The following is a 24,740-nucleotide window of genomic DNA, read 5'->3' as shown; positions in this document are numbered from 1 at the left end:
ACTAAGCTATCGTTTTCCACAGGCTCCTATATCCTATCCCAAGAATATTCTTAATAGCCTCCCTACCACCATAGTTTCCAAGATGATCTTTATTCCCATTCTTGAATAAAAGAATAACATTACAATTCCTGTGCAGGACACAAGAAACTGAGCAAGTCAGGAAGGTGTTAAACAGCCAGTGCAGAGTATCCCTGTGGCCATCCGCCTCAACAACAGGCATATATATCACTTTGGATACTGTTGGGGGTGGGGGGGTTGACGAAGCTGAAGAAAGTCTCAGTGTCTCTGGCACTGAGTGTGACCTTGTGACTCAGAAGGGAAGGGGGAAGAAGAGGCAAGTTGTGGTGATAGGAGATTCATTAGTTGGAGTACAAAAAGCTGGCTCAATGGATGAGAAAAAAATTCTAATGTTGCCTCCAGATGCCAGGGTCTGGGACATTTGTACTGAATCCCCAGCATTCATAACTGGGTGGGTGAATAGCCAGAGGACGTGGTCCATGTAGTTACCAATGACATAGTTAGGAAGAGTGATGAGATTCTGCAAAGTGGTACAAATTGGTACCAATGAAATAGGAAGAAAAAGGGAGAAGGTCCTTAAAAAGAGAATAAAGGGAGTTAGGAAGGAAGCTGAGAAGCAAGGACTCAAAGGTAGTAATCTCAGGATTGCTGCCTGTGCCACACGACAGTAAGGATAGGAATAGAATGAGGCGGCAGATAAATGTGTGGCTGAGGAATTAGAGCAGAGAGCAGGGATTTATTTTGCTGGATAATGGGATCTCTTCTGGGGCAGGTGGGACCTGTATAAAAAGGGACAGGTTGCACTTGAATCCAAAGGGGATCAATATTCTTGCGGGCAGATTCACTAGAGCTGTTGGAGTGGTTTAAACTAATATGGCAGGGGGGTGTAAACCATTATGATATAGAGCTGAGGATGAGCCAGCAGGTTTACAAGTAGATGATGGGTGTAACATGAATGTAAGGAAGGACAAGCCAATGACTGGGTACAAATGTAACAGAGCAAAGAGATAAATTGTACCACAGAGGCAAAATTCAAAAGGGTGAAGAATGCAGGACTGAAGGTGTTGTATTTAAATGTACGTAGCATTCAGAATAAGGTGAATGAACTCATGGCGTAATTAGAGATTGGTCAGTATGATGTTGTGGGCATCACTGAGTCATGACTGAATGGTGGTCATAGTTGGGAGCTTAACATCAAAGGATATACTTTGTATCGAAAGGACAGGCAGGAAAGTATAGGTGGTGGTGTGGGTCAGTTGGTAAGAGATGGAATTACATCTTTAGAAAGAGGTGACATAGCGTCAGAGAATGCTGTATCTTTTGGGTGGAGTTAAGAAATTGTAAGGGTCAAAAAACCACTATGGGAATCATATATAGGTCTCCTAATAGTAGACAAGATGTGCGGTTGGAGTTGAAGTTGCAAAGGAAGCTGGAAAAGGCATGTGATAAGGGTAATGACTTAATTGAAATGGGGGCTTCAATATGAAAGGGGATGGGAAAATCAGGTTGGTGTCGGGTCACAAGAGAAATAATTTGTTGAATGCCTTTGAAATGGCTTTTTAGGGCAGCTCGTGCTTGAGTCTGTAAGAGGAAAGGCCATCTTAGATTGGGTGTCATAATGCAGAAAAAGTTTGATAAGGTGTCACACGAGGCTGCTTAACAAGTTAAAATCCTATGGTGTTACAGGAAAGACACTGGCATGGTTGGCTGCCAGTTGTCTAGTGGTGTTCCTCAGGGGTCAGTATTGGGACCACTGCTTTTCACATCATTTGTCAATGATTTAGATAATGGAATTGATGGCTTTGTGGCAAAGTTTGCAGATGATATGAAATAGGTGGAGGGTGGGTTGTGCTGAGGAATCAATGTGATTGGAGCAGGACTTAGACACATTGGAAGAATGGGCAAAAAAGTGGCAGATGGAATCCAGTGTTGGGAAATGTATGATAATGCATTTTCGCAAAAGTAACAATAGTGTGGACTATTATCTAAATGGGAAGAAGGCTCAAACATCAGCGGTGCAGAGGGATTTAGGAGTCCTCATGCAAGACTCCCAGAAGGTTTATTTACAGGTTAAGTCTGTGATAAAGAGGGCATATGCAATGTTGCCATTTATTTCAAGGGGAATAGAAGATAAAAGGAAGGAGATAAAACTGAGCCTTTAGAAGACACTAGTTAGGCCCCACCGTCAACAATTTTAGGCCTCATATCTTAGAAAGGATATGTCGTCATTGGAGAGAGTCTAAAGGAGGTTCATAAGGATGATTCTGGGAATGAAGAGGTTAATTAATGAGGAATATTTGGCAGCTTTGGGCTGTACCCACTGGAATTTAGAAGAATACAGGGGATCTCATTGAGACAGACCGAATGTTGAAAGGACTAGACAGGGTGGATGTGGAGAGGATGTTTCCTATGTTAGGGGCATCCAGAACTAGAGGGCACAGTCTCAAAATTGAGGGGTGACTCTTTACAACAGAGTTAAGGAGGATTTTTGTTTTAGCCAGAGAGTAATAAATCTGTGGAATGCTCTGCCACAGACAGGGCTGGAGGCCAAGACAGTGTATATTTTTAAAGCAGACACTGATCGCTTCCTGATCAGTCAGAGCTTCAAATGATATGGCGAGAAGGCAGGTGTATGAGGTTAAATGGGATCCAGGATCACCTATGATGGAATGGCAGAGCAGACTCGATGGGCTGAATAGCCTAATTCTACCCCTATGGCTTACAGTCTAAAAGTGAGTTCAGGGAGTTAGATGCCAAGTTAAATGGCAGGAGCTCCAGGGTTGGGATTTCAGGATTGCTACCATGCCACATTCTAGTGAGGTCAGCAACAGGAATATTATACAGTTTAACCTATGACTAAGGAGTTGGACAATCAGGTTTTTGGACCATTGGGCTCTTTTCCAAGAAAAGTGAGACCTGTACAGAAGAAATGGTTTGCACTTGAACTGGAAGCGAACTAAAAACCTAGTGGGAATGTTTGCTAGTGCTGCACTGTGGGGGAGGGGGGGTAGGTGGGGGGTTCAGTTTAAACTAGAGTTGGAAGGGGATTCTGTAAAAGGACTAGATGGGATAGAGTATGTCAAGAGTGTTTAGGAAAGTTTCTACAGTATGTAGAAGTCACAATGAAAGACTGTGCGATACTTGATCTGCTATTAGGGAAGGAGACCGGGCAGGTGACAGAAGATTGTGTGGGGGAACACTTGGCATCTAGTGATCACAATGACATTAGTTTCCAAGTAAATACGCAAAAAGATAGGTTGGATCCGCAGGCTGAGATTCTAAAAAGAAGAAAGGCTAATTTTTGATGGTATCTGGCAAGTGTGAACTGAGACAGGCTTTTTTCTGGCAAAGTTGTACTTGGTAAGTGGGAGGCCTTCCAAAGCGAAATTTTGAAAGTACAAAGCATGTATGTGCCTGTCAAAATGCTGGTCATGGTTACATCTTGAGTTTAGAGAAAGTAGGAGGAGCAGAGAGAGAAACAGTTGTCAGAACTTCATAAAATTAATGGAAGATATTGGCACCTTGCCTAAAGAAGCATTTTTGTAAAAAATATCATCACAAGATATTAAATTATTCCTCAAGAAACAAAACAATACCTGCCAATGGGTCCAACTGCAACAGTAAAATTTCCACCCAGCGTAAGATTTCCCCCTTTTGCAAAAGCATCAACTGCACGCTTGTGATTCAGGATTATTACCAAATCAGAGACCTATCATAAAAGTTAAAATAATTTAATTGATGAAATAACAATCAATCTTTATAATATCATGTTATAAAACAATACATCTATACCATAGAGACTGTTAACAGCATTAAAGTCTCAGTTGAGAAGCCTTAGATTCATTGCTTCATTATCATACTTCCACTACAGCAATCACAAATGCATTTTTGTATCCAATAAACTTGTCAAAGTAAACTTAACTGAAATGTATCAAGGATATTGATATTGAGAGAGCCAGAGAATACTTTAATGGGCTGACAGGTAAGTGTTGACCATCGTAAGTATTGACCAGCATTTTTCTTCCTTCAGTCTCCTTTGCCCTTTCTCACTTTAGTCAGTCTTCCTGCTTCCATTTCTCCCTGCCTCATGCTTCAGTGATTTAGACATAGGTCAAGTTACATAGCATGCTGAAATTAAGCATCCTGTTTCAGAGGCCTGGGTAAAATATGCTGAAATTCTCTTATTTTATTTCATCTGAAATTCTCTTAGCAATATACTAACACTTCACTAACTTTCGACACAATTGCCAAACTGTTCCTCCCACGATGACTTGTAACATCTACTGCTGATTACTTAATATGTTTTGAAGAGTACTTCTAAGCTAATTCATCCAACAATCAAATGTATTACAAAATAATATTGCTGTCTCTCATGAAAAAGCAGATTAATGTATTTTGTAGTATTTTTAAGTATAGGTAACATCAACTGGTGTAATTACTTGGCCATGGCTTAACATACTGCTTTTAAGTTTCGTTGTTTGTATTTTAACCATTTTATCTCATCAACTAAAATGGGAGAGCATTTTGGAAATAGTGATCACAATTCCATCTCCTTTACTACAGCATTGGAGAGGGATACCAAAGGTTCAAAAAACTAGCTAATGATAGAGATTTGAAAGATTATAAGGCTAGCAGGAAGGAGTTTCAGAAAGAAATTAGGAGAGCCAGAAGGGGCCATGAGAAGCCTTGGCAGACAGGATTAAGGAAAACCCCAAGGCATTCTACAGGTAAGTGAAGAGCAAGAGGATAAGATGTGAGAGAATAGGGCTAATCAAGAGTGACAGTGGAAAAGTGTGTATGGAACCAGAGGAGATAGCAAGAGTACTTAATGAGTACTTTGCTTCAGTATTCACAATGGAAAAGGATTTTGGCGATTGCAGGGATGACTAACAGTGGATTGAAAAGCTTGAGCATGTAGATATTAAGAAGGAGGATGTGCTGGAGCTTTTGGAAAGCATCAAGTTGGATAAGTCACTGGGACTGGACAAGATGTACCCCAAGCTACTGTGGGAGGCAAGGGAGGAGATTGCTGATACTCTGGCAATGATCTTTGCATCATCAATGGGGACAGGAGAGGTTCTGGAGAATTACAGGGTTGCGGATGTTGTTCCTTTATTCAAAAAAGGAGTAGAAATAGCCCAGGAAATTATAGACCAGTGAGTCTTACTTCAGTGGTTGGTAAGTTGATGGAGAAGATCATGCGAGGCAGGCTTTATGAAAATTTGGAGAGGCATAATATGATTAGGAATAGTCAGCATGGCTTTGTAAAAGGCAGGTTTTGCCTTACGAGCCTGATTGAATTTTTTGAGGATGTGACTAAACACATTGATGAAGGTAGAGCAGTAGATGTAGTGTATATGGATTTCAGCAAGGCATTTGACAAGGTATCCCATGCAGGGCTTATTGAGAAAGTATGGAGGCATGGGATCCAAGGGGACATTGATTTGTGGATCCAAAACTGGCTTGCCCACAGAAGGCAAAGAATGGTTGTAGACTGGTCATATTCTGCATGGAGGTCGGTCACCAGTGGTGTGCCTCAGGGATCTGTTCTGGGACTCTTACTCTTCGTGATTTTTATAAATGACCTGGATGAGGAAGTGGAAGGATGGGTTAGTAAATTTGCTGGTGACACAAAGGTTGGAGGTGTTGTGGATAGTGTGGAAGGCTGTCAGAGGTTACAGAGGGACATTGATATGATGCAAAACTGGGCTAAGAAGTGGCAGATGGAGTTCTCCCAGATAAGTGTGAGATGGTTCATTTTGGTGGGTCAAATACGATGACAGAATATAGTATTAATGGTAAGACTCGAAGCTGCTATGCAGGTTGACTCTGTGGTTAAGAAAGCATACAGTGCATTGGCTTTCATCAATCGTGGGACTGAGTTTAGAAGCCGAGAGGTAATGTTGCAGCTATATAGGACCCTGGTCAGACCCCACTTCGAGTACTGTGCTCAGTTCTGGTCATCTCACTAAAGGAAGGATGTAGAAACCATAGAAAGGGTGCAGAGGAGAAATATAAGGATGTTGTCTGGATTGGGGAGCATGTCTTATGAGAACAGGTTGAGTGAACTTGTCCTTTTCTCCTTGGAGCGATGGAGGATGAGAGGTGACCTGATAGAGGTGTATAAGATGATGAGAGGCATAGATTGTGTGGTTAGTCAGAGGCTTTTCCCCAGGGCTGAAATGACTAGTGTGAGAGGGCAGAGTTTTAAGGTGCTTGGAAGTAGGTACAAAGGAGATGTCAGAGGTAGGTTTTTTTTTTCGCAGAGAGTGATGAGTGTGTGGAATGGGCTGCCATTGACGGTGGTGGAAGCAGATACAATAGGGTCTTTTAAGAGACTCCTGGACAGGTATACAGATGGCCCTTACATCCCAGCCATTAATTATTATAACACTATACTAATTACAACTACATATTACAAAATAGGAGACATGAAATCTTTAAGGATAAATATTCACATATTGTCAACACAGTTTAACAGTAATGCAAATATATTCTTTCTTCTTTAAACCAAGTCATGCAACAGTAACCTAATGCCAGAGGTTACTAGCACTTAGCCTAGTACAAAGTGATCTTTACCACCATTCTCTGTCAGTTCAGTAAGTCAAGTCAATGTCAAAAAGTCAAACCACCAAAGTAAGGGAAGTTTCTAGAACTGTCACTGTAGCTTCTCAAACCTCTGCCTCCTCTAGAAGACAGATTTCAATTATAGACCTGTAGAGAGACTTGGTCTTGGTCTTGATGTGCACCTGCCACACAAAGTCTCTTCTGTTGGAAGTGACTCTTCCCGTTGTCCATGAATTGTGAGGTGCTGTAAGCAGAGTGCCTCCTAGGAGGAAATTATGCTTCATACCTGACCATTTCTGAGATTCCTATAACTGTGTTAAGTATTCCTGGACCCACCATTTGTTTCCAAAACAAGTTTGACATGTATTGGACCTACTTCCATCTACAACGAGCATAAATATCTTCCTTTTGGAACTCGCCTGGTGGTAAGGATGGTGATGACTTCAGAAGCAACAGATATTTGTATGTTACTACTTCCATGTCATTGAGATCAGAGGATGCCTTAGTTATTGGACGATCATTGATAACAGAGTCTACTTCACAAAAGACCGTATGAAAATCCTCTCTCTCAAGGTTCTGTACATTCATGGTGGAATTGAGAAACTTTCGCACAGACTTGATCAATCACTCATGTTCTCCTGTGATGTCAGCTAGCTGCGGGGGGTGGGGGGGGTTAAAATCCACTTAATTCCTTTATAAAGAAGAACATCATTGAACTGCGAATGGTTCCACTTCTAAATGGTTTCTCTTAATGGACACTCCGCTCCAACAAAGTTTGTTGCATTATCAGAGAGTAGTTCACAAACATGTCATTTTTCTACAAAGTGTTGAAGGGCATCAGTAAAGGAATGTGTCCAATGGAGATGCAACTTCAACATGAATAGTTTGTATAACCAGACAGGTAAATATGACCCCATACCTCTTCACTATACTCTTTCTGCTCTTCATTTCAAAAGGTCTTTAGTCCACTTCTATTACAGGAGACACCCTGTCCAGAGGTAGATCTGCCATTGGCTGGCATCCTCAAGCTACAGGCAACCATTGATAAACAACACACTTAAAAATGATTTGTCTTATACCCGCACTAGCGCTGGGAATCCAGTGTTTTTGGCACAACGTGGACAATATGTGGTTACGGCGACCATGTCCCACCTCTTGGCGCACATGCCTCAGAATGATGTCTGAGATATGGAGGTCCTTTGCCAGTATAACAAGATGTTTAGATTCTTCATGTATAGCTGCCCTACTAAGGCATCCACTCACTTTCAAGACACCATCTTCAAGAACTGGATTGAGCTTGAAAATATGGCTGTTCCTTTGCACACTTTCTCTCCTTGCAAACTTGAGAACTTATCTGGAAATCTTCTTTTGCATAACCCAGTGATCTCCATTTCAGCTTTTCTGCCTCCTCCACTGAGAGATAATCTCAGCCAATCTGACCTTCAGTCCTTTCCATCTCTCTCTCTCTCTCTCTCTCTCCCCACCCCACCAAAGAATAACTTTGTTTTTCTTCATCTTTGTCAGACTGAGCAAAAGCGACGCTCAATTGCCTCTTGCTAAGAGACAGGTTCTTAAATCTAATAATTCAGGCCATTGTCCTCCTCAAACAGGTACAAAATGAGAAGTGATGGATTATACGTGTTACCGTATCCACCTCCTCCAGTATGCACAGCATTGTGACAATCCTAAATGATTTCCGCACCATCTAGCAAGAGTTCTCCAGAACAATAGGGATTCACAGGCCATTTCCTTTCAGGCTGAAGAAGATACTGAGACCCAGACATTCATGTTTCATTAATCAGGAATGCTTCCACCTTCAGACCTCCAGAGGCCACATTTGCTGGATTACTTGAAGTGTTTACAAACCTCGACTGAGATGCCTGGGAGACCTTAAGAATTTCTGAAACGCTGTTTGCAAAGAAGGTTCGGAACCTGGAAGTTTCATTCTACAATTATGTCAGTACAGTAGAACTATCAGTCCAGAAAACCAAGTCATTGAGCTACACATACAACTCCTTCCTCCAGAATGTGTTCATATAGCTTGCCACCATAGCAGTAGTGACTCTATGCAAGGGATGGAAACTGACTTCAATGGAGCTACCCTAGACTTTTTCATGATAAAAACACGGTGCACCTAAAAGAGCCTGTTGTGTAACAATAGACAGGTTACTGCTCCATACCCATTGTTGCTTGCATCTGTAAAGTGGTTTAACTGTGCAGCTTTAACGGTGATCTCTGTACACAACCACAAACAACTGTTTTCTCACATACCTCTGAAACAAAGTAAACTACCGCTAAAGACTTACACAGGACTGAGAGTGCATCCCAAAGGTAACATTAAAGTGACAGTGACCTACAGTGACAAAACACAGCAGCTGAACCTCTGTGTACTGAAAAATGGAGGACCACCGTTGCTGGGACGTGAATGGGCCAGGAAAATCCAGTTGGACTGGCACACCATAAAAGCAATAGATGTGTTAACAAAGGAAGGTAGCTCGGCAGTGAAGATGTCTGCAGCTCTCCTCTCACCCATTGTTGATTGTTACAACGACAAGGAAGAGCTAAACAGCATCAACGATGAGGATGAATGCAGTATTCATGGCTTTGACTTGGATGAAGAAACAGAGGATGCAAGGGAGACAGTTATTGCCAATAAGCAGGATGATGAAGACTACCTGGAAGTTAAAGAGCAGATGTATTAGTAGAAATTGACATCTTTGAGAAGACAGCTACAGCAATTACAGGAAGGCACTTTGCAGGAGTATCAGAAAAAGATGAAAAAACCAGATCAACAATACAAGGAAAGAATACAAAATGCAGAGCTTTTTCTGCAACTGGAGACAGAACAAGTGGAAAGGTATTATATTAAAGAGAAGAAAGCAGCAGTGAAGGAATCTGAAGATAAAAAGATAGAGATAGAAGAAAAGAAAAAGATGATTGAGAATGAGAGGCTAACAATGGAATTCACAGGAGATTCTATGAAGATAAAGCCAATAATGACTAGCAAACTAAAGAGGAGACCTAATGACCCTGTTCCAATTACAGACAAAAGATGAAAATTTGCACTTGCACAGTTAAATTATTTGTTAACAGATGAACAGATAATGGAAGATCTGTGAACTCTCAATAAGCTTAAATCTCCGAAAAGACCAGCATTTCCATCTTCTCCTGAGCATCTTCCCAGCACTCCTGCTGAATCACCAGCACAAAGATATGAAGCACAAATAGAAGATGGAAAGTTATATTACGATAAGAGATGGCATCACAAAGGTCAGGCTATCTATTTGGAATCTAAGGGGACTACGAAGATTGGTTTTGTAATTAGCTCAGTTGGATCAATTGAGTTTTGGGTAAGGAAGACAAGTGATAGCACAAAGATGTGTATATAACTAGGATAGCTGCACAGAGGAGTCTTTATTATATGGAGGCGATCTGTTGCCTAGAACTCTTAGCAAGTTGGAGGCGCACATCTTCTTAACTCCCTATGCTCAGAGATCAACTTTTCATGATTTTAATGTGGAAATCTATATTAAAACAAACAAGTTTATTGACAGACATTACCTAGGGAGGCAGAGAAGACCCCCCAAGAGACTTGAGTTATAAGTGGGTCTTAGACCAAAAGTAAAAAAAACAGGCTTGTTATAATTTGATATTATTAAGTTACTAAGTAAACAAATGGTAGGTGTTTGTATGTTAAGGGTAAACATATTTGTTTAACATAGTGCCCCAGTAACAAAAAACATTGATGCACAATTAAAATAAAAGGGGAGGAGTGTTCCGTATAGCCCATGTTATAATAAGGGACTACTTTATGTCATAACATGTTGTTGCATGCACTATTAGGCACATATGGAATTGTATATATGTGTGTTAAAGTTTGGATTCTGCCAATAAAGCACCATGAAACTTAGCTCCCGCCTCCAGAGTTTTTATTAATAGCATTGTCGTGTAACCAGGCCACATACGCAACAAAGGGGATGCATTGGATGTTGTAGATTTGGACTTTTAGAAGGCCTTTGGTAAGTGCCACACGAGGCGCCTTACCAATTTAAAAGGCCATAGCATAACAGGAAAGTTACTGGCATGCTTAGAGCATTGGCTGATTGGCAGGAGGCAGTGAGTGGGAGTAAAAGGATCCTTTTCTGGTTGGCTGCCAATGACTAGTGATGTTCCGCAGGGGTCGGTGTTGGGACTGTTTCTTTTTATGTTGTATATAAATGATACAGATGATGGAATAGATGGCTTTGTTGCTAAGTTTGCAGATGATACGAAGATTGGAGGAGGGACAGGTAGTGTTGAGGAAACAGGTAAGCTGCAGAAGGACTTAGACAGATTAGGAGAATGGGCAAAAGAGTGGCCAATGGGGAGAAGTCTGGGATTTGAGCTGAGGAGGGGAAAAAGGATCAGCCATGATAGAATGGCAGAGTGGACTCGATGGACAAAATGGCTTAATTCTGCATTGTATGGTCTTAGTCAGACTATGGTTCACCAAATACTCATAAATCCTGTCTCTGAGAAATGCTCTCCAATAAATTGCCTACCACTGTGGAACATGAATGGCTGAGAGGCAAACTGATGGTAGTTTATAAAATTATCAGGGTATGGTAGATAGTCATAGTCTTTTTCCTGAGTAGAAGAGTCAAATACTATGAGCCTTAGCTTGAAGGTAAGTGGTGGAAAGCTTAGAAGAGACGTACAAGGGAAATTTATTTTTAAAACAGAGAGGTGGATGTTGAGAATGTGCGACAGGAAGTGATGATATAAATAGAATAGCATTTAGAAGGGACATGAACAAAGAGTGAATAGAGATATGTGGATCATGTGAAGTTTAAATATGTGTTATATTCATACAGACATTGTGGGGCAAAGGGTTTAATCCAGTGCCTTACAGGATTTATCTCTCCCCACCAATTTCTCTCCTGGCACTTATCCCTGCCAGCACCAGAAGCACTACACCTGCCCATTGACCTCCTACCTCACCTCCATTCAGGGCCCAAACAGTTCATCCAGTTGAAGTAACACTTCACTTGTGAATGGTTGGGTCATCTACTGTATCTGATGCTCCCAGTACAGCCTCCTCTACATTAGTGAAATCTACCTCAGACTGGTGGAGCACTTTGTCAAGCGCTTAGGCTCCAGCCGCAAAAAGTTGAATTTTCTGGTAGCCAACCATTTTCAAGTCAAGTCAAATTTATTGTCATTAAACTGTACACACATATACCATCAAACAAGACAACCTTTCTCTGAACCAGAGTGTAAAGCACTGTGAGATACACACCTTATGAAAGTAGGGGTGAAATCTACAGATGGATTACACACAAGTGAGCAAACTAAAATGCTCAAATTAAATATTGTAATGTACAGACGGATTAACCAGTGACACTTTGAAGTTCTATCCCCATTCCGATTGTGACATGGCCTGCATGATGGTTGGAGGAACACCACCTCAACTTCCACTTAAATAATCACCAGCCTAATGGCATGAACATCGATTTCTCCAAATTCTGGTCATTTTTGCCCTCCTCTTTCCATTTCCCCACTCTGCCCACTTACCACTTCTCACCTTGCTATCACCTGCCCCTGGGGCCCCTCCTCCTTCCTTTTCTCCCATGGTCCACTTTCCTCTCCTATCAAATTCCTTCCTCTCCAGACAGTTGCCTTTTCCATCCAACACCTCTCAGCTTCTTACCCCCAACCACCTGGCTTCATCTATCACCTTCTAGCTTGTCCTTCCCATCCTGTCATTTTCTTATTCTGGCTCCTTCCCTCTTCCTTTCCAGCCTTGATGAAGAGTCTTAGCCCGAAACATCAACTGTTCATTTATTTCTATAAATGCTGCCTGATTTACTGATTTCTCAGAATTTTGTGTGTTGCTCTGGATTTCCAGCATCTGCAGAATCTCTTGTGTCTATGTTCTAACTGCAGTTCTGGCAATAGTTTTGCAGCAGTCATGGGGCTCCATCTGCATGTCATTTTTCATTACATTCTCACTCTGACCTCATCACCACAGTGATGCCAAATGCAAACTTTCTCCCCTTTCTCAATCTCCCTGCCTCTATCTCTGGAGACAGCTTCACTACTGATGTATTTTAAAAACCCACCGACTCTCACAGCTACCTGGGCTATACTTCTTTCCACCCCCTTAATTGTAAAAAAAAATGCCAATCATTTTTTTCTCAATTCCTCCGTCTCTGCCACATCTGCTCTCAGAATAAGGCTTTTCATTTCAGAATGGAGAAGTCCTCCACTTTCCTCCACCATCAATGCTACTGTCAACTGTATCTCTTCCAGTGTGCACATCTGCCCTCACCTCATCCTCCTGACCCCACCACAAGGATAGGGTTCCTCTTTTCCACCTACCACCCCACCAGCCTCCGTGTCCAGTACATAATTCTCCATAACCTCTGCTATCTCCAACAGAATTCCACCACCAAGCACATCTTTCCCTCCCCCCCTCCATTTTCTGCTTTCCGCAGGAATTGCTCCCTACCTGATTCCCTAGTCCATTTGTCCCTCCCCACTGATCTCCATTCTGGCACTTATCCTTACAAGTAGAACATGTGCTACACCTGCCCCTACACCTCCTCCCTCACTACCACTCAGGGCCCCAAACAGTACTTCCAGGTGAAGCAACATTTCACATGCGAGTCTGTTGGAGTCATCTACTGTATCCGGTATGGTCCCCTGTATATCAGTGAAACCTGATGTAGATTGGGAGATCACTTCGCTGACCACCATCAGCCAGAAAATGCAGGATCTTCCAGTGGCTACCCATTTAAATTCCACTTCCTATTCGCATATGTTGGTCTATGGCCCCCTCTACTGCTGTGGAGAGGTCACACTCAGGTTGAAGGAGCAACACCTTATATTCTGTCTGGGTAGCCTCCAACCTGATGGAATGAACATCGATTTCATTATCACTTTCAAAAAAAATCTGGGAAAAGGATACTAGTTGTATCGATGACTTTGATGATTGTATAACATTCTATCAAGTGTGCATGGATAGATAGATAAATAGATACTTTATTCAAACCCAAGGGAAATTCAACATTTTTCCAGTGTCCCATACACTTATTGTAGCAAAACTAATTACATAAGTATTTAACTCAATATAAATATGATATCCATCTAAAATCACCCTCCCAAAATGCTTTAATAAATAGCTTTTAAAAAGTTCTTAAATAGTTACTAAAGTGCATTGAGTGGTAACTTAAGCTCAGTCCTAACCCCGGCACTTTAACATGTCTTTCCCCTGGTGGTTGAATTGTAGAGCCGAATGGCATTGGGGAGTAATGATCTCTTCATCCTATCTGAGGAGCATTGCATTGACAGCAACCTGGCGCTGAAGCTGCTTCTCTGTCTCTGGATGGTGCTGTGCAGAGGATGTTCAGGGTTTTCCATGATTGACCGTAGCCTACTCAGCGCCCTCCGCTCTGCCACCAATGTCATACTCTCCAGTTCTGTGCCCACGACAGAGCCTGCCTTCCTTACCAGCTTATTAAGACTTGAGGCGTCCCTCTTCTTAGAAATGGATAGAAATGGTTTACACAAGGATAATGGCCAAAGGTGGGGAAATAGGGCTAGCTTGGATAGGTATCTTGGCCAGCATGGATGAGTTGGGTTAAAGGGCTGGGTTTTGTGCTATAAGACTCTACACTGTAGAAAACAGACACAGTTAAGCAAAATAACTGTTTTCAGTCTGCAGAAGTGACCTGAATCTTCTGGTTCAGTTTAAATTTAAATCCAGTATAAATCCCTATCACATTCTCACTCTGAACTCAAAGAATCTTCATGATCAATGAAATTGGGCACTGATAGTGGTTCTTCAATGATGTTAATCAAGATGTATGGTTAACAATAAAAGCACAAACTAGCTTTCACACCATTTCAATGGTGAGACTCATCAATACTTTAAAACCACTGAAATTAGCCATTAGGCATGGAACGTCACAACTTTTGTACCTTTGTAATTCAAACAATGAAACAAAAGATAAATCTTGATGTTGATTAGACGATTAGTTAAGATTAGGCATGAATCCAGACTGGTTATCCTGTTAATCAATTTTTGTTTGATTAGTAGGACTGGATGTTACAATCCCTGAAGTTTCTGCACTGCACTGGACGAGTGGGAGTAGTTCTTAAAGATGACCACTAGATAATGTTACTACCATTACGACACATCTTCAGTTGTGTACCCCAACATCGCTGTATTTGTAAACACACATATTTTGTCAATCGATATTTGTATTTGGATATTTAGAGTCATTCCCAGAAAAAAATAGTGAAGTAAATTTTTTAAGCATTTGGATTCCCAAAAATGGTGTTTGAATATTCAGCGATGCATTGTCAGTTTAGATGTGCTCCCATGGTAAATATGTAATTCTATAAACAGTTTGCTTACAGCCAAGGTATTTAAGTACACTATGTAATTGTAACTATAGAAATTGTACTTGAAAGCCTGATTATTTTTGTATATAAAAAATATAAAACCTCCATGTACTCCTATATGTGTCTACATTTTAGTCATCTACAAATCTAGTTTCCATGTAGATCCTTAAGGCCATAAGATATAGAAGCATAATTAGGCCAGTCAGCCTATCGAGTCTGTTCCACCGTTCCATCATGGCTGATGAATTATCCCTCTGAACCCCACTCTCCTGCCTTTCCATGTGACATTTGGCTCCCTGGCTAATCAAGAACCTATCAACCTCCACTTTAAATATACTCAATGACTTGGCCTTCACAACTATCTGTGGCAATGAATTCCACAGATTCACCACCCTCTGATTAATGAAATTTCTCCTATTCCCTGTTACAAATAGACGTCACACTATTCTCAGGTTGTGCACTCTGACCCTATAAATCCTCACCGAAGGGAATGACCTCTCCACATCCACTCTATCTAGGCCTTTTAATGTTCGATGAGATCCTCCCTCAATCTTCTAATCCAGTAACTATAGACCCAGAGTAACAAAATGCTCCCATACATCAACTCTTTCATTCTTGGAATCTTCAAGGAGCGGTGTCTCAGAAAGGCAGCGTTCATCATTAAGGACATCCAGCATCCAGGGCATGCCCTTTTCTCTTCGTTATCAGCTCTTCAGTATAATTTTCCAACAGTCAGATATCCATTCTAGCCTCTCTTTTAACCTTTATATATCTGAATCGCCTTTCCCTTAGTGGACTCAACCACAAGCTGCCCTAAAAAAGCCATCCTGTAGACTTTTTATATTTAATTAAAATAACATGAAGTTGTGAAATTGCCACTCAGTTAATTTTAATAGAGATAATAGGAACAAAACGTTTCAGTGGAAATTTAGTGCTAATCTCTATCTAATCCATAAATTCAGCTATTTATTTCCAACATTAATTGCTCAATAGACAGCAGAATGGACAGGAGGGCCACCTGGCTAGGGCTTACTTTTTTCCTGGCACAAACTCCTGCCTGCTCGCCTCACTTCCGCTTCCTCGCACACCACTTACGATGTCCCCAACTCTGGCCACCGGCATCAGGTGACTCTGAGGACTGCAGGCCCGAAAACCATATAGCTCTGGATATATAGATATAGGCTTGGTCCAATACGGACAAAAAGCCAAATTAGTGTCCAAGCATCTCTTGTATTAGCCTCACCCATACTGGGATAAAGGCACTGGCTGGCCACTCTATCTATGCCCCTTATCATCTCCATCACATCTCTCCTCAACTTTCTCACTTCAAAGAGAAAAGCCCTTGCTTACTCAACCTACATTCGTAAAATATGTTTTTTAATCCAGGCAGCACCTACTAAATCTCCTCTGCATTCTCTGTGAAGTTTCCACATTCCTTCTAAAATGAGGTAACCAGAACTAAATACAATATTCCAAGTGTGACCTAAGAAGGGTTCGATACAGCTGCAACATTACCTAGTGGCTCTTGAACTCAATCCCCCAAATGATCTACAAATCTGAAACCCTGCTCGCTGCATCAGTTCTTTAACCACACATTCAGCTGACATGTTATCTTATTCTTATTTTCACTCTTACTAGCATGTGGCACAGGCAGCAATCACAGGATTACTTCCCTTGAGGTCCTACTTACACCTGCCTTCTCACCATATCCTTTAATGCCCTGAATGATCAGGAAACTATCAACTTCCGCCTATACAAATGGACTTGGCCTCCACTGCAGTCTGTGGCAGAACATTTCACAGATTTACTACTCTCTGGCTAAAAACTTCCTCCTTGCCTCTGCTGGAAAGGGTTGCCCATCAATGTTGAGGCTGTGCTCTCTAGTTCTGGATACCCCTAACATAGGAAACATCCTCTCCACATCCACCCTATCTAGTCCTTTCAACATTTAGTAGGTTTCAGTGAGACCCCCCACAGTGACTTCAGGCCCAAAGAAATGCAGCCTGACTGGTGTCTTATAAAGGCTCAGCCTCATCTCTCTGCTTTTATATTCTACTCCCCTTGAAATAAATGCCAACATTGCATTTGCCTTCCTTACCACAGATTCAACCTGTAAGTTAACCTTCTGGGAGTCTTGAACAAGGACTCCTAAGTCCCTCAGCACCTCTGATATTTGAACCTTCTCTCCATTTAGATAATAGTCCACACTATTTTTCCCGTTACCAATATGCATTATCATATATTTCCCAACACTGCATTTCATCTGCCACTTTTTTGCCTATTCTTCCAATTTGTCTAAGTCCTGCTGCAATCGTATTGCTTCCTCAGCACTACCTACCCCTCCACCTATCTTCATATCATCCACAGACTTTGCCATAGAGCCATCAATTCCATTATCTAAGTCATTGACAAGCAATGCGAAAAGCAGCGGTCCCAGTACTGACCACTGAGGAACATCACTAGTCACTGGCAGCCAACCAGAAAAGGCCCCTTTTATTCCCAATCGCTGATTCCTGCCTGTCAGCCATTCTGCTATCCACACCAATATCTTTCCTGTAACGCCATAGAATTATATCTTGTTAAACAGCCTCATGTTTGGTACCTTATCAAAAACACCTTCTTTAAATCCAAGTAAATGACATTCACTGCTTCTCCATTGTCCACCCTGCTTGTTACTTCCTTGAAGGACTCTAACAGATTTGTCAGGCAAGATTCTCCTTTACAGACACCATGCTGACTTCGACTTATTTTATCATTAGTTTCCAAGTACCTTGAAATCTCATCCTTCGTGAAGACTCCCAACACTTCCCCAACCACTGAAGTTAGGCTAATCAGCCTATAATTTCCTTTCTTTTGCCTTCTTTCTTTCTTAAAGAGTGGAGTGACATTTGAAATCTTCCAGCCCTCCAGGCCATGCCAGAATCAAGTAATTCTTGAAAGATCGTGACCAATGCATCTGCTGTCTCTTCAGCAACCTCTCAGGGCTCTGGGATGTAGTCCATCTAGTTCAGGTGACCTATCTACCTCAAGACCTTTGAGTTTGCCAAGCACCTTTTCCTTTGTAATAGCAATGCCACTCACTCCTGCTCCCTGACATTCACAGCTAATATCTTCCACGGTGAAGAGAGATGCAAAGTACCCATCAAATTTATCTGCCATTTCTTTGTCCTTCCATTACTCCCTCACCAGATTCATTTTCCAGTGGTCCAATATCAACTCTCACCTCCCTTTTACTCTCTATATCACCAAAAATACATTTGGTATCCTGCTTTATATTACTGGCTGGTCTGCCCTCATATTTCATCTTTTCCCTTGTAGGTTTTTTAGTTGCCTTTTGTTGGATTTTAAAAGCTTCCCTATCATTCCCACTCACTTTTGCTACCCTATATGCTCTTTCTTTGGCTGTTATGCAGTCCTCAACTTATGTTATAAGTTAACTATTTTTTTTAAAGTTAGCATCTATTTTTATAGGTTATGGAGGGCTATGGTCCAGTGCAAGTTGATGGGAGTAGGAAGAATAATAGCTTGCAATGGAACAGATTGGCCAAAGGGCCTGGTGCTATGCAATTCTATGACTCAAGGTAAGGGATTGAGGGGGAGAGGGGGAGAGGGGGAGAGGGGGAGAGGGGGAGAGGGGGAGAGGGGGAGAGGGGGAGAGGGGGAGAGGGGGAGAGGGGGAGAGGGGGAGAGGGGGAGAGGGGGAGAGGGGGAGAGGGGGAGAGGGGGAGAGGGGGAGAGGGGGAGAGGGGGAGAGGGGGAGAGGGGGAGAGGGGGAGAGGGGGAGAGGGGGAGAGAGAGAGAGAGAGAGATACAGAGTTTCTGGCAGTATTTAAGTACTGTATCTAGGTGAACATTTAAAGCATAGAAAGCAGGGGCCACCTGCTTAAAGATAAAATAGAATATGCATGGATACCCACTGTGCAGATATAGCAGTCTGAATGGCCTGCTTCCCTGCAGCATGACTTCATAACCTAACCCAGCCTGGTGGAGTCCTTGATTGTGTTGGAAAACCTTCTTCCTCATAAAGGTCACAATTCTCTGTGAAACCTGAGTATAACCTGAAACAAGGCCACCAATTTAGAGAAGAAGAAACAGATTGAGGATAGGTTACTTAGCCAAAGTTCATCAAAGCCAACTGAAAACATTATGTTATCAGCTACAAGTTCAACTCTGATTCATATCTTGAGATATTATCATACATAAATCCAATGTTCTGGTAATTAAATATGACCCCTTGATTCCAGTGATAATTTTTATTGTTACCTGAAAATTATCTGACACTAATTATACCTGTAAGACACATCTCATTTTCTGAAGTAACAAGACAAACATCAATTAAATGTCAGTTCTTACTTATCAAAGTACAGAGTAATTTTATAATCAAAGTATATATATGAGCATATATTACCCTGAGATTCATTTTCTTTCAGGCATTCACAATTGAACAAATAAGTACAATAGAATCAGTGAAAAACCACAAAGACTTGACAAGCAACCAACGAGCAGAACAGAGAGCTTTGATCACGGTGATACTAAGTTTAGCATTCAGATGCCAAATGGTGTGTAGAGATAACAGTAATGTAAGGAACATCTTTAGCAGCTGTAGAACCAGGAGGAAATAAATGTTATTAAGAAAATATACATAGAAACATAGAAAATAGGTGCAGGAGTAGGCCTTTCGGCCCTTCGAGCCTGCATCGCCATTCAGTATGATCATGGCTGATCATCCAACTCAGAACCCTGTACTTGCTTTCTCTCCATACCCCCGATCCCTTTAGCCACAAGGGCCATATCTAACTTCCTCTTAAATATAGCCAATGAATCAGCCTCAACTGTTCCCTGTGGCAGAGAATTCCACAGATTCACCACTCTCTGTGTGAAGAAGTTTTTCCTCATCTCGGTCCTAAAAGGCTTCCCCTTTATCCTTAAACTGTGACCCCTCGTTCTGGACTTCCCCAACATCGGAAACAATCTTCCTGCATCTAGCCTGTCCAATCCCTTTAGAATTTTATATGTTTCAATAAGATCCCCCCTCAGTCTTCTAAATTCCAGTGAGTATAAGCCTAGTTGATCCAGTCTTTCTTCATATGAAAGTCCTGCCATCCCAGGAATCAATCTGGTGAACTTTCTCTGTACTCCCTCTATGGCAAGAATATCTTTCCTCAGATTAGGGAACCACAACTGCACACAATACTCTAGGTGCGGTCTCACCAAGGCCTTGTATAACTGTAGTAGAACCTCCCTGCTCCTGTACTCAAATCCTTTTGCTATGAATGCCAACATACCATTTGCTTTTTTCACCACCTGCTGTACCTGCATGCCCACCTTCAATGACTGGTGTACAATGTCACCCAGGTCTCGTTGCACCTCCTCTTTTCCTAATCGGCCACCGTTCAGATAATAATGTTTTCCTGTTCTTGCAACCAAAGTGGATAACCTCACATTTATCCACATTAAATTGCATCTGCCATGAATTTGCCCACTCACCTAACCTATCTAAGTCACCCTGCATCCTCTTAGCATCCTGCTCACAGCTAACACTACCACCCAGCTTTGTGTCATCCGCAAACTTGGAGATGCTGTATTTAATTCCCTCGTCTAAATCATTAATATATATTGTAAACAACTGGGGTCCCAGCACTGAGCCTTGCGGTACCCCACTAGTCACTGCCTGCCATTCCGAAAAGGTCAATAGACAATAGACAGTAGGTGCAGGAGTAGGCCATTAGGCCCTTCTAGCCAGCACTGCCATTCATTGTGATCATGACTGATCATACACAGTCAGTACCCCTTTGCTGCCCTCTCCCCATATCCCTTGACCCCGCTATCTATAAGAGCTCTATCTAACTCTCTCTTGAATGCATCCAGAGACTTAGCCTCCACTGCCTTCTGGGGCAGAGCATTCCACATATCCACCACTCTCTGGGTGAAAAAGTTTTTCCGCATCTCTGTTATCAATGGCCTAACCCTTATTCTTAAACTGTGGCCTCTAGTTCTGGACTCACCCATCAGCGGGAACATGCTTCCTGCCTCCAGTGCGTCCAAACCCTTAATAATCTTATAGGCTTCAATCAGATCCCCTCTCATCCTTCTAAATTCCAGTGTACACAAGCCCAGTCGCTCCAATCTTTCAACATATGACCGTCTCGCCATTCCGGGAATTAACCTTGTGAACCTACGCTGCACTCCCTCAGTAGCAAGAATGTCCTTCCTCAAATTTGGAGACCAAAACTGCAAACAATACTCCAGGTGGGGTCTCACCAGGGCCCTGTACAGCTGCAGAAGGACCTCTTTTCTCCTATACTCAATTCCTCTTGTTATAAAGGCCAGCATGCCATTAGCTTTCTTCACTGCCTGCTGTACCTGCATGCTTGCTTTTATTGACTGATGTACAAGAACACCTAGATCTCGTTGTACTTCCCCTTTTCCTAACTTGACTCCATTTAGATAGTAATCTGCCTTCCTGTTTTTGCCACCAAAGTGGATAACCTCACATTTATCCACATTAAACTGCATCTGCCATACATTTGCCCACTCACCCAACCTGTCCAAGTCACCCTGCATTCTCAAAACATCCTTCTGCCATTTCACACTGTCACCCAGCTTTGTGTCATCGGCAAATTTGCTAACGTTACTTTTAATCCCTTCATCTAAATCATTAATGTATATTGTAAACAGCTGCGGTCCCAGCACCGAACCTTGTGGTACCCCACTGGTCACAGCCTGCCATTCCGAAAGGGACCCGTTAATCGCTACTCTTTGTTTCCTGTCAGCCAGCCAATTTTCAATCCACTTCAGTACTGTGCCCCCAATACCATGTGCCCTAATTTTGCCCACTAATCTCCTATGTGGGACTTTATCAAAAGCTTTCTGGAAGTCCAGGTACACTACATCCACTGGCTCTCCCTTGTCCATTTTCCTAGTTACATCCTCAAAAAACTCCAGAAGATTATTCAAGCATGATTTTCCCTTCGTAAATCCATGCTGGCTCGGACTGATCCTTCTACTGCTATCCAAATGTGTCATAATTTCCTCTTTTATAATTGACTCCAGCATCTTTCCCACCACTGATGTCAGGCTAACCGGTCTATAATTCCCTGTTTTCTCTCTCCCTCCTTTCTTGAAAAGTGGGACAACATTAGCCACCCTCCAATCTGCAGGAACTGTTCATGAATCTATAGAACATTGGAAAATGATATCCAATGCGTCCACGATTTCTAGAGCCACCTCTTTAAGTACCCTCGGATGTAGACCATCAGGTCCCGGGGACTTATCAGCCTTCAGACTCAACAGTCTATCCAACACTGTTTCTTGCCTAATATAAATTTCCTTCATATAAAGTCCTGTTTACTCCCACTCTTTGCTTCCTGTCTGTCAACCAATTCTTTATCCACATCAATACCATACCCCTAATACCATGTGCTTTAAGTTTGCACACTAATCTCCTGTGTGGGATCTTGTCAAAAGCCTTTTGAAAATCTAAATATACCACATCCACTGGCTCTCCCCTATCCACTCTACTAGTTACATCTTCAAAAAATTCTATAAGATTCATCACACATGATATTCCTTTCACAAATCCATGCTGACTTTGTCCGATGATTTCACCTCTTTCCAAATTTACTGTCATCACATCTTTGATAACCCACTCTAGCATTTTCCCCACCACTGATGTCAAGCTAACCAGTCTATAATTCCCCAGTTTTTCTCTCCCTCTTTTTTTAAAAAAGTGGGGTTACATTAGCCACCCTCTAATCCTCAGAACTAATCCAGAATCTAAGGAGTTTTGAAAAATTATCATTAATGTATCCACTATTTCTTGGGTTACTTCCTTAAGCACTTTGGGATGCAGACCATCTGGCCCTGGGGATTTATTTGCCGTTAATCCCTTCAATTTACCTAACACCACTTCCCTAATAACATGTATTTCCCTCAGTTCCTCCATCTCACTAGACCTTCGGTCCCCTACTATTTCCAGAAGATTATTTATGTCCTCCTTAGTGAAGACAGAACCAAAGTAGTTATTCAATTGGTCTGCCATGTCCTTGTTCCCTATGATCAATTCACCTGTTTCTGACTGTAAGGGACCTACGTTTGTCTTGACCAATCTTTTTCTTTTCACATATCTATAGATTTTATTCAGGATTCTCTCTGAAGGATACTTACAATACTGCAATAGGCAGGGATAACATGGTTCTATATTCATTAAACTAAACTTATTTTTATTTTCTTTCATCATCTATTTTTGTAAATGTAATATTTACATACATACGCTTAAAATGTGGTGCCTACCTCAATTCCAATTTCAAAACCACCACCAAGACCAGCAATGCCTATTGCTGAGGGAGCAGACCATCCTGCATAGAAAACACAAATTCAGACAAATGCTTTTAACTATGAAAATAACAAAAACTGGCTGAGCCTAAAATGAAAGGCCACATCGTGCTGGTTGGACCACCCTGCATTCAGAATCAACATACACAGACTCCTACACTGAATATGGAAGTCCAATGTACAGGATTAAAGCATCCAGTGGCATAGTTTTGCAGCCACAGCTTTCCCTTCCCCCCCCCCAACCAGTTTACCTTGAAACTTCTTACAATTGACAAAGCACTTGCCCCAAGCTTTACTATTCCACTTCATAATACCTGTTCATTATCACTGACATTTACAGAAACAGAGTCACTCATACAACTGCATTATATTAACTAAGAACAATTATATATAACTGAAAATATTAAATTAAGATATTTTGTCTCTCATTCAAAAGAAATTTATCCTCTTTCTCGTCTTCTTTCAGCTGAAATCCCAAACGAAGTTGCTGGGATCTCAGATCTTGTGCCAGGTCTAACCTGGCAGCTGATCAGAGAAGCAAATTCCTAGCATATTGGGGAATTCAGTTTTGGGTAGATTTTGCATTTTCAATCTATCAGCAAGTCTAGGACTTTTAGATGTTTTAGTACCTTACCATGACCTATTATTATTTAAACTGACGAATATGAGCAATAACATGGTTATAGACTTTAACTCGATGATTAATAACTTTTAGAACATATTTTTGAAAAAAATTAAGATTCAGCTTGTGTTTACTTCCATTCGTTTTTACTCCTAGGGATGTTTGCTGAAGTCAGCTTTCAAATACTCAAGGGGTGTAGGAAGACATGAGATTAAAATAAATATGCACTGCAATTATTGTTATTCACATCCTATACATTAGAGCAACAAAAATGAAATGTTAAGATGTTTGGTCACCTATACCTATCAGTTGTAGTTGTCTTTGCACAATCAGCTGAATTAGTGAAGCAGTAAGACAGAGAAAATTAAAGCTCTCATCACTTAGTCAGTCAGGGATACAGAAAATGTGCTATTTAAAATTAAAATTAAACCTTTATTTTGGTGCTTTGCAAATGTATGCAAATTCTATGAATTCAGATGTAAAAAAGAAATTATGTAACTGTGCAAAATTTGAAAAAAGTCCAAAAAAAAAGAAGTACAATTCAATTATTGTACTGCTATCCATCAACAACCACCAAGGAGTTTGCACTAATTTATGTTTGATAGCTGCAATTGAAAAGAATATATTATGATAGTACATTGAACCTTACTAACGGTGAAAGGTGTGCGGATGATTAAATTGCACTGCACTTCTCGTTTCTATCAATCAACCTTTACCAATACTTTAAAGGAGATGTTTTAAGAATATTTCTTGCAGAAATAATTGGCTTCTAGGTCATAAAGAATCATACAATCTGACAACTAGGAAATAG

The 24,740-nt window shown here is 41.4% G+C and overlaps 1 protein-coding gene and 1 pseudogene across 2 annotated transcripts in view; one reads left to right on the top strand and one right to left on the bottom strand.

Annotated features, from left to right (window-relative positions):
* The window catches only part of LOC132400724 (sin3 histone deacetylase corepressor complex component SDS3-like), an 85,557-nt pseudogene extending 74,428 nt beyond the window's left edge, over positions 1 to 11,129 (top strand).
* Positions 1 to 24,740, bottom strand: part of sh3yl1 (SH3 and SYLF domain containing 1) — an 80,636-nt gene that overhangs the window by 36,990 nt on the left and 18,906 nt on the right. For both annotated transcript variants that reach the window (XM_059982011.1, XM_059982012.1), the window contains exons 4-5: positions 23,266 to 23,330; positions 3,615 to 3,727 (exon numbers count right to left, since the gene is read on the bottom strand). In XM_059982011.1, the coding sequence (XP_059837994.1) occupies positions 3,615 to 3,727; positions 23,266 to 23,330 (178 nt within the window). The remainder of the gene's footprint in view (positions 1 to 3,614; positions 3,728 to 23,265; positions 23,331 to 24,740) is intronic.

Source organism: Hypanus sabinus, chromosome 10 (assembly GCF_030144855.1).
Source record: "Hypanus sabinus isolate sHypSab1 chromosome 10, sHypSab1.hap1, whole genome shotgun sequence".
Classification (NCBI taxonomy): Eukaryota; Metazoa; Chordata; class Chondrichthyes; order Myliobatiformes; family Dasyatidae; genus Hypanus; species Hypanus sabinus.
Note: the sequence above shows the minus strand (reverse complement) of the source record. Positions and strands in the feature narration are given on the sequence as shown.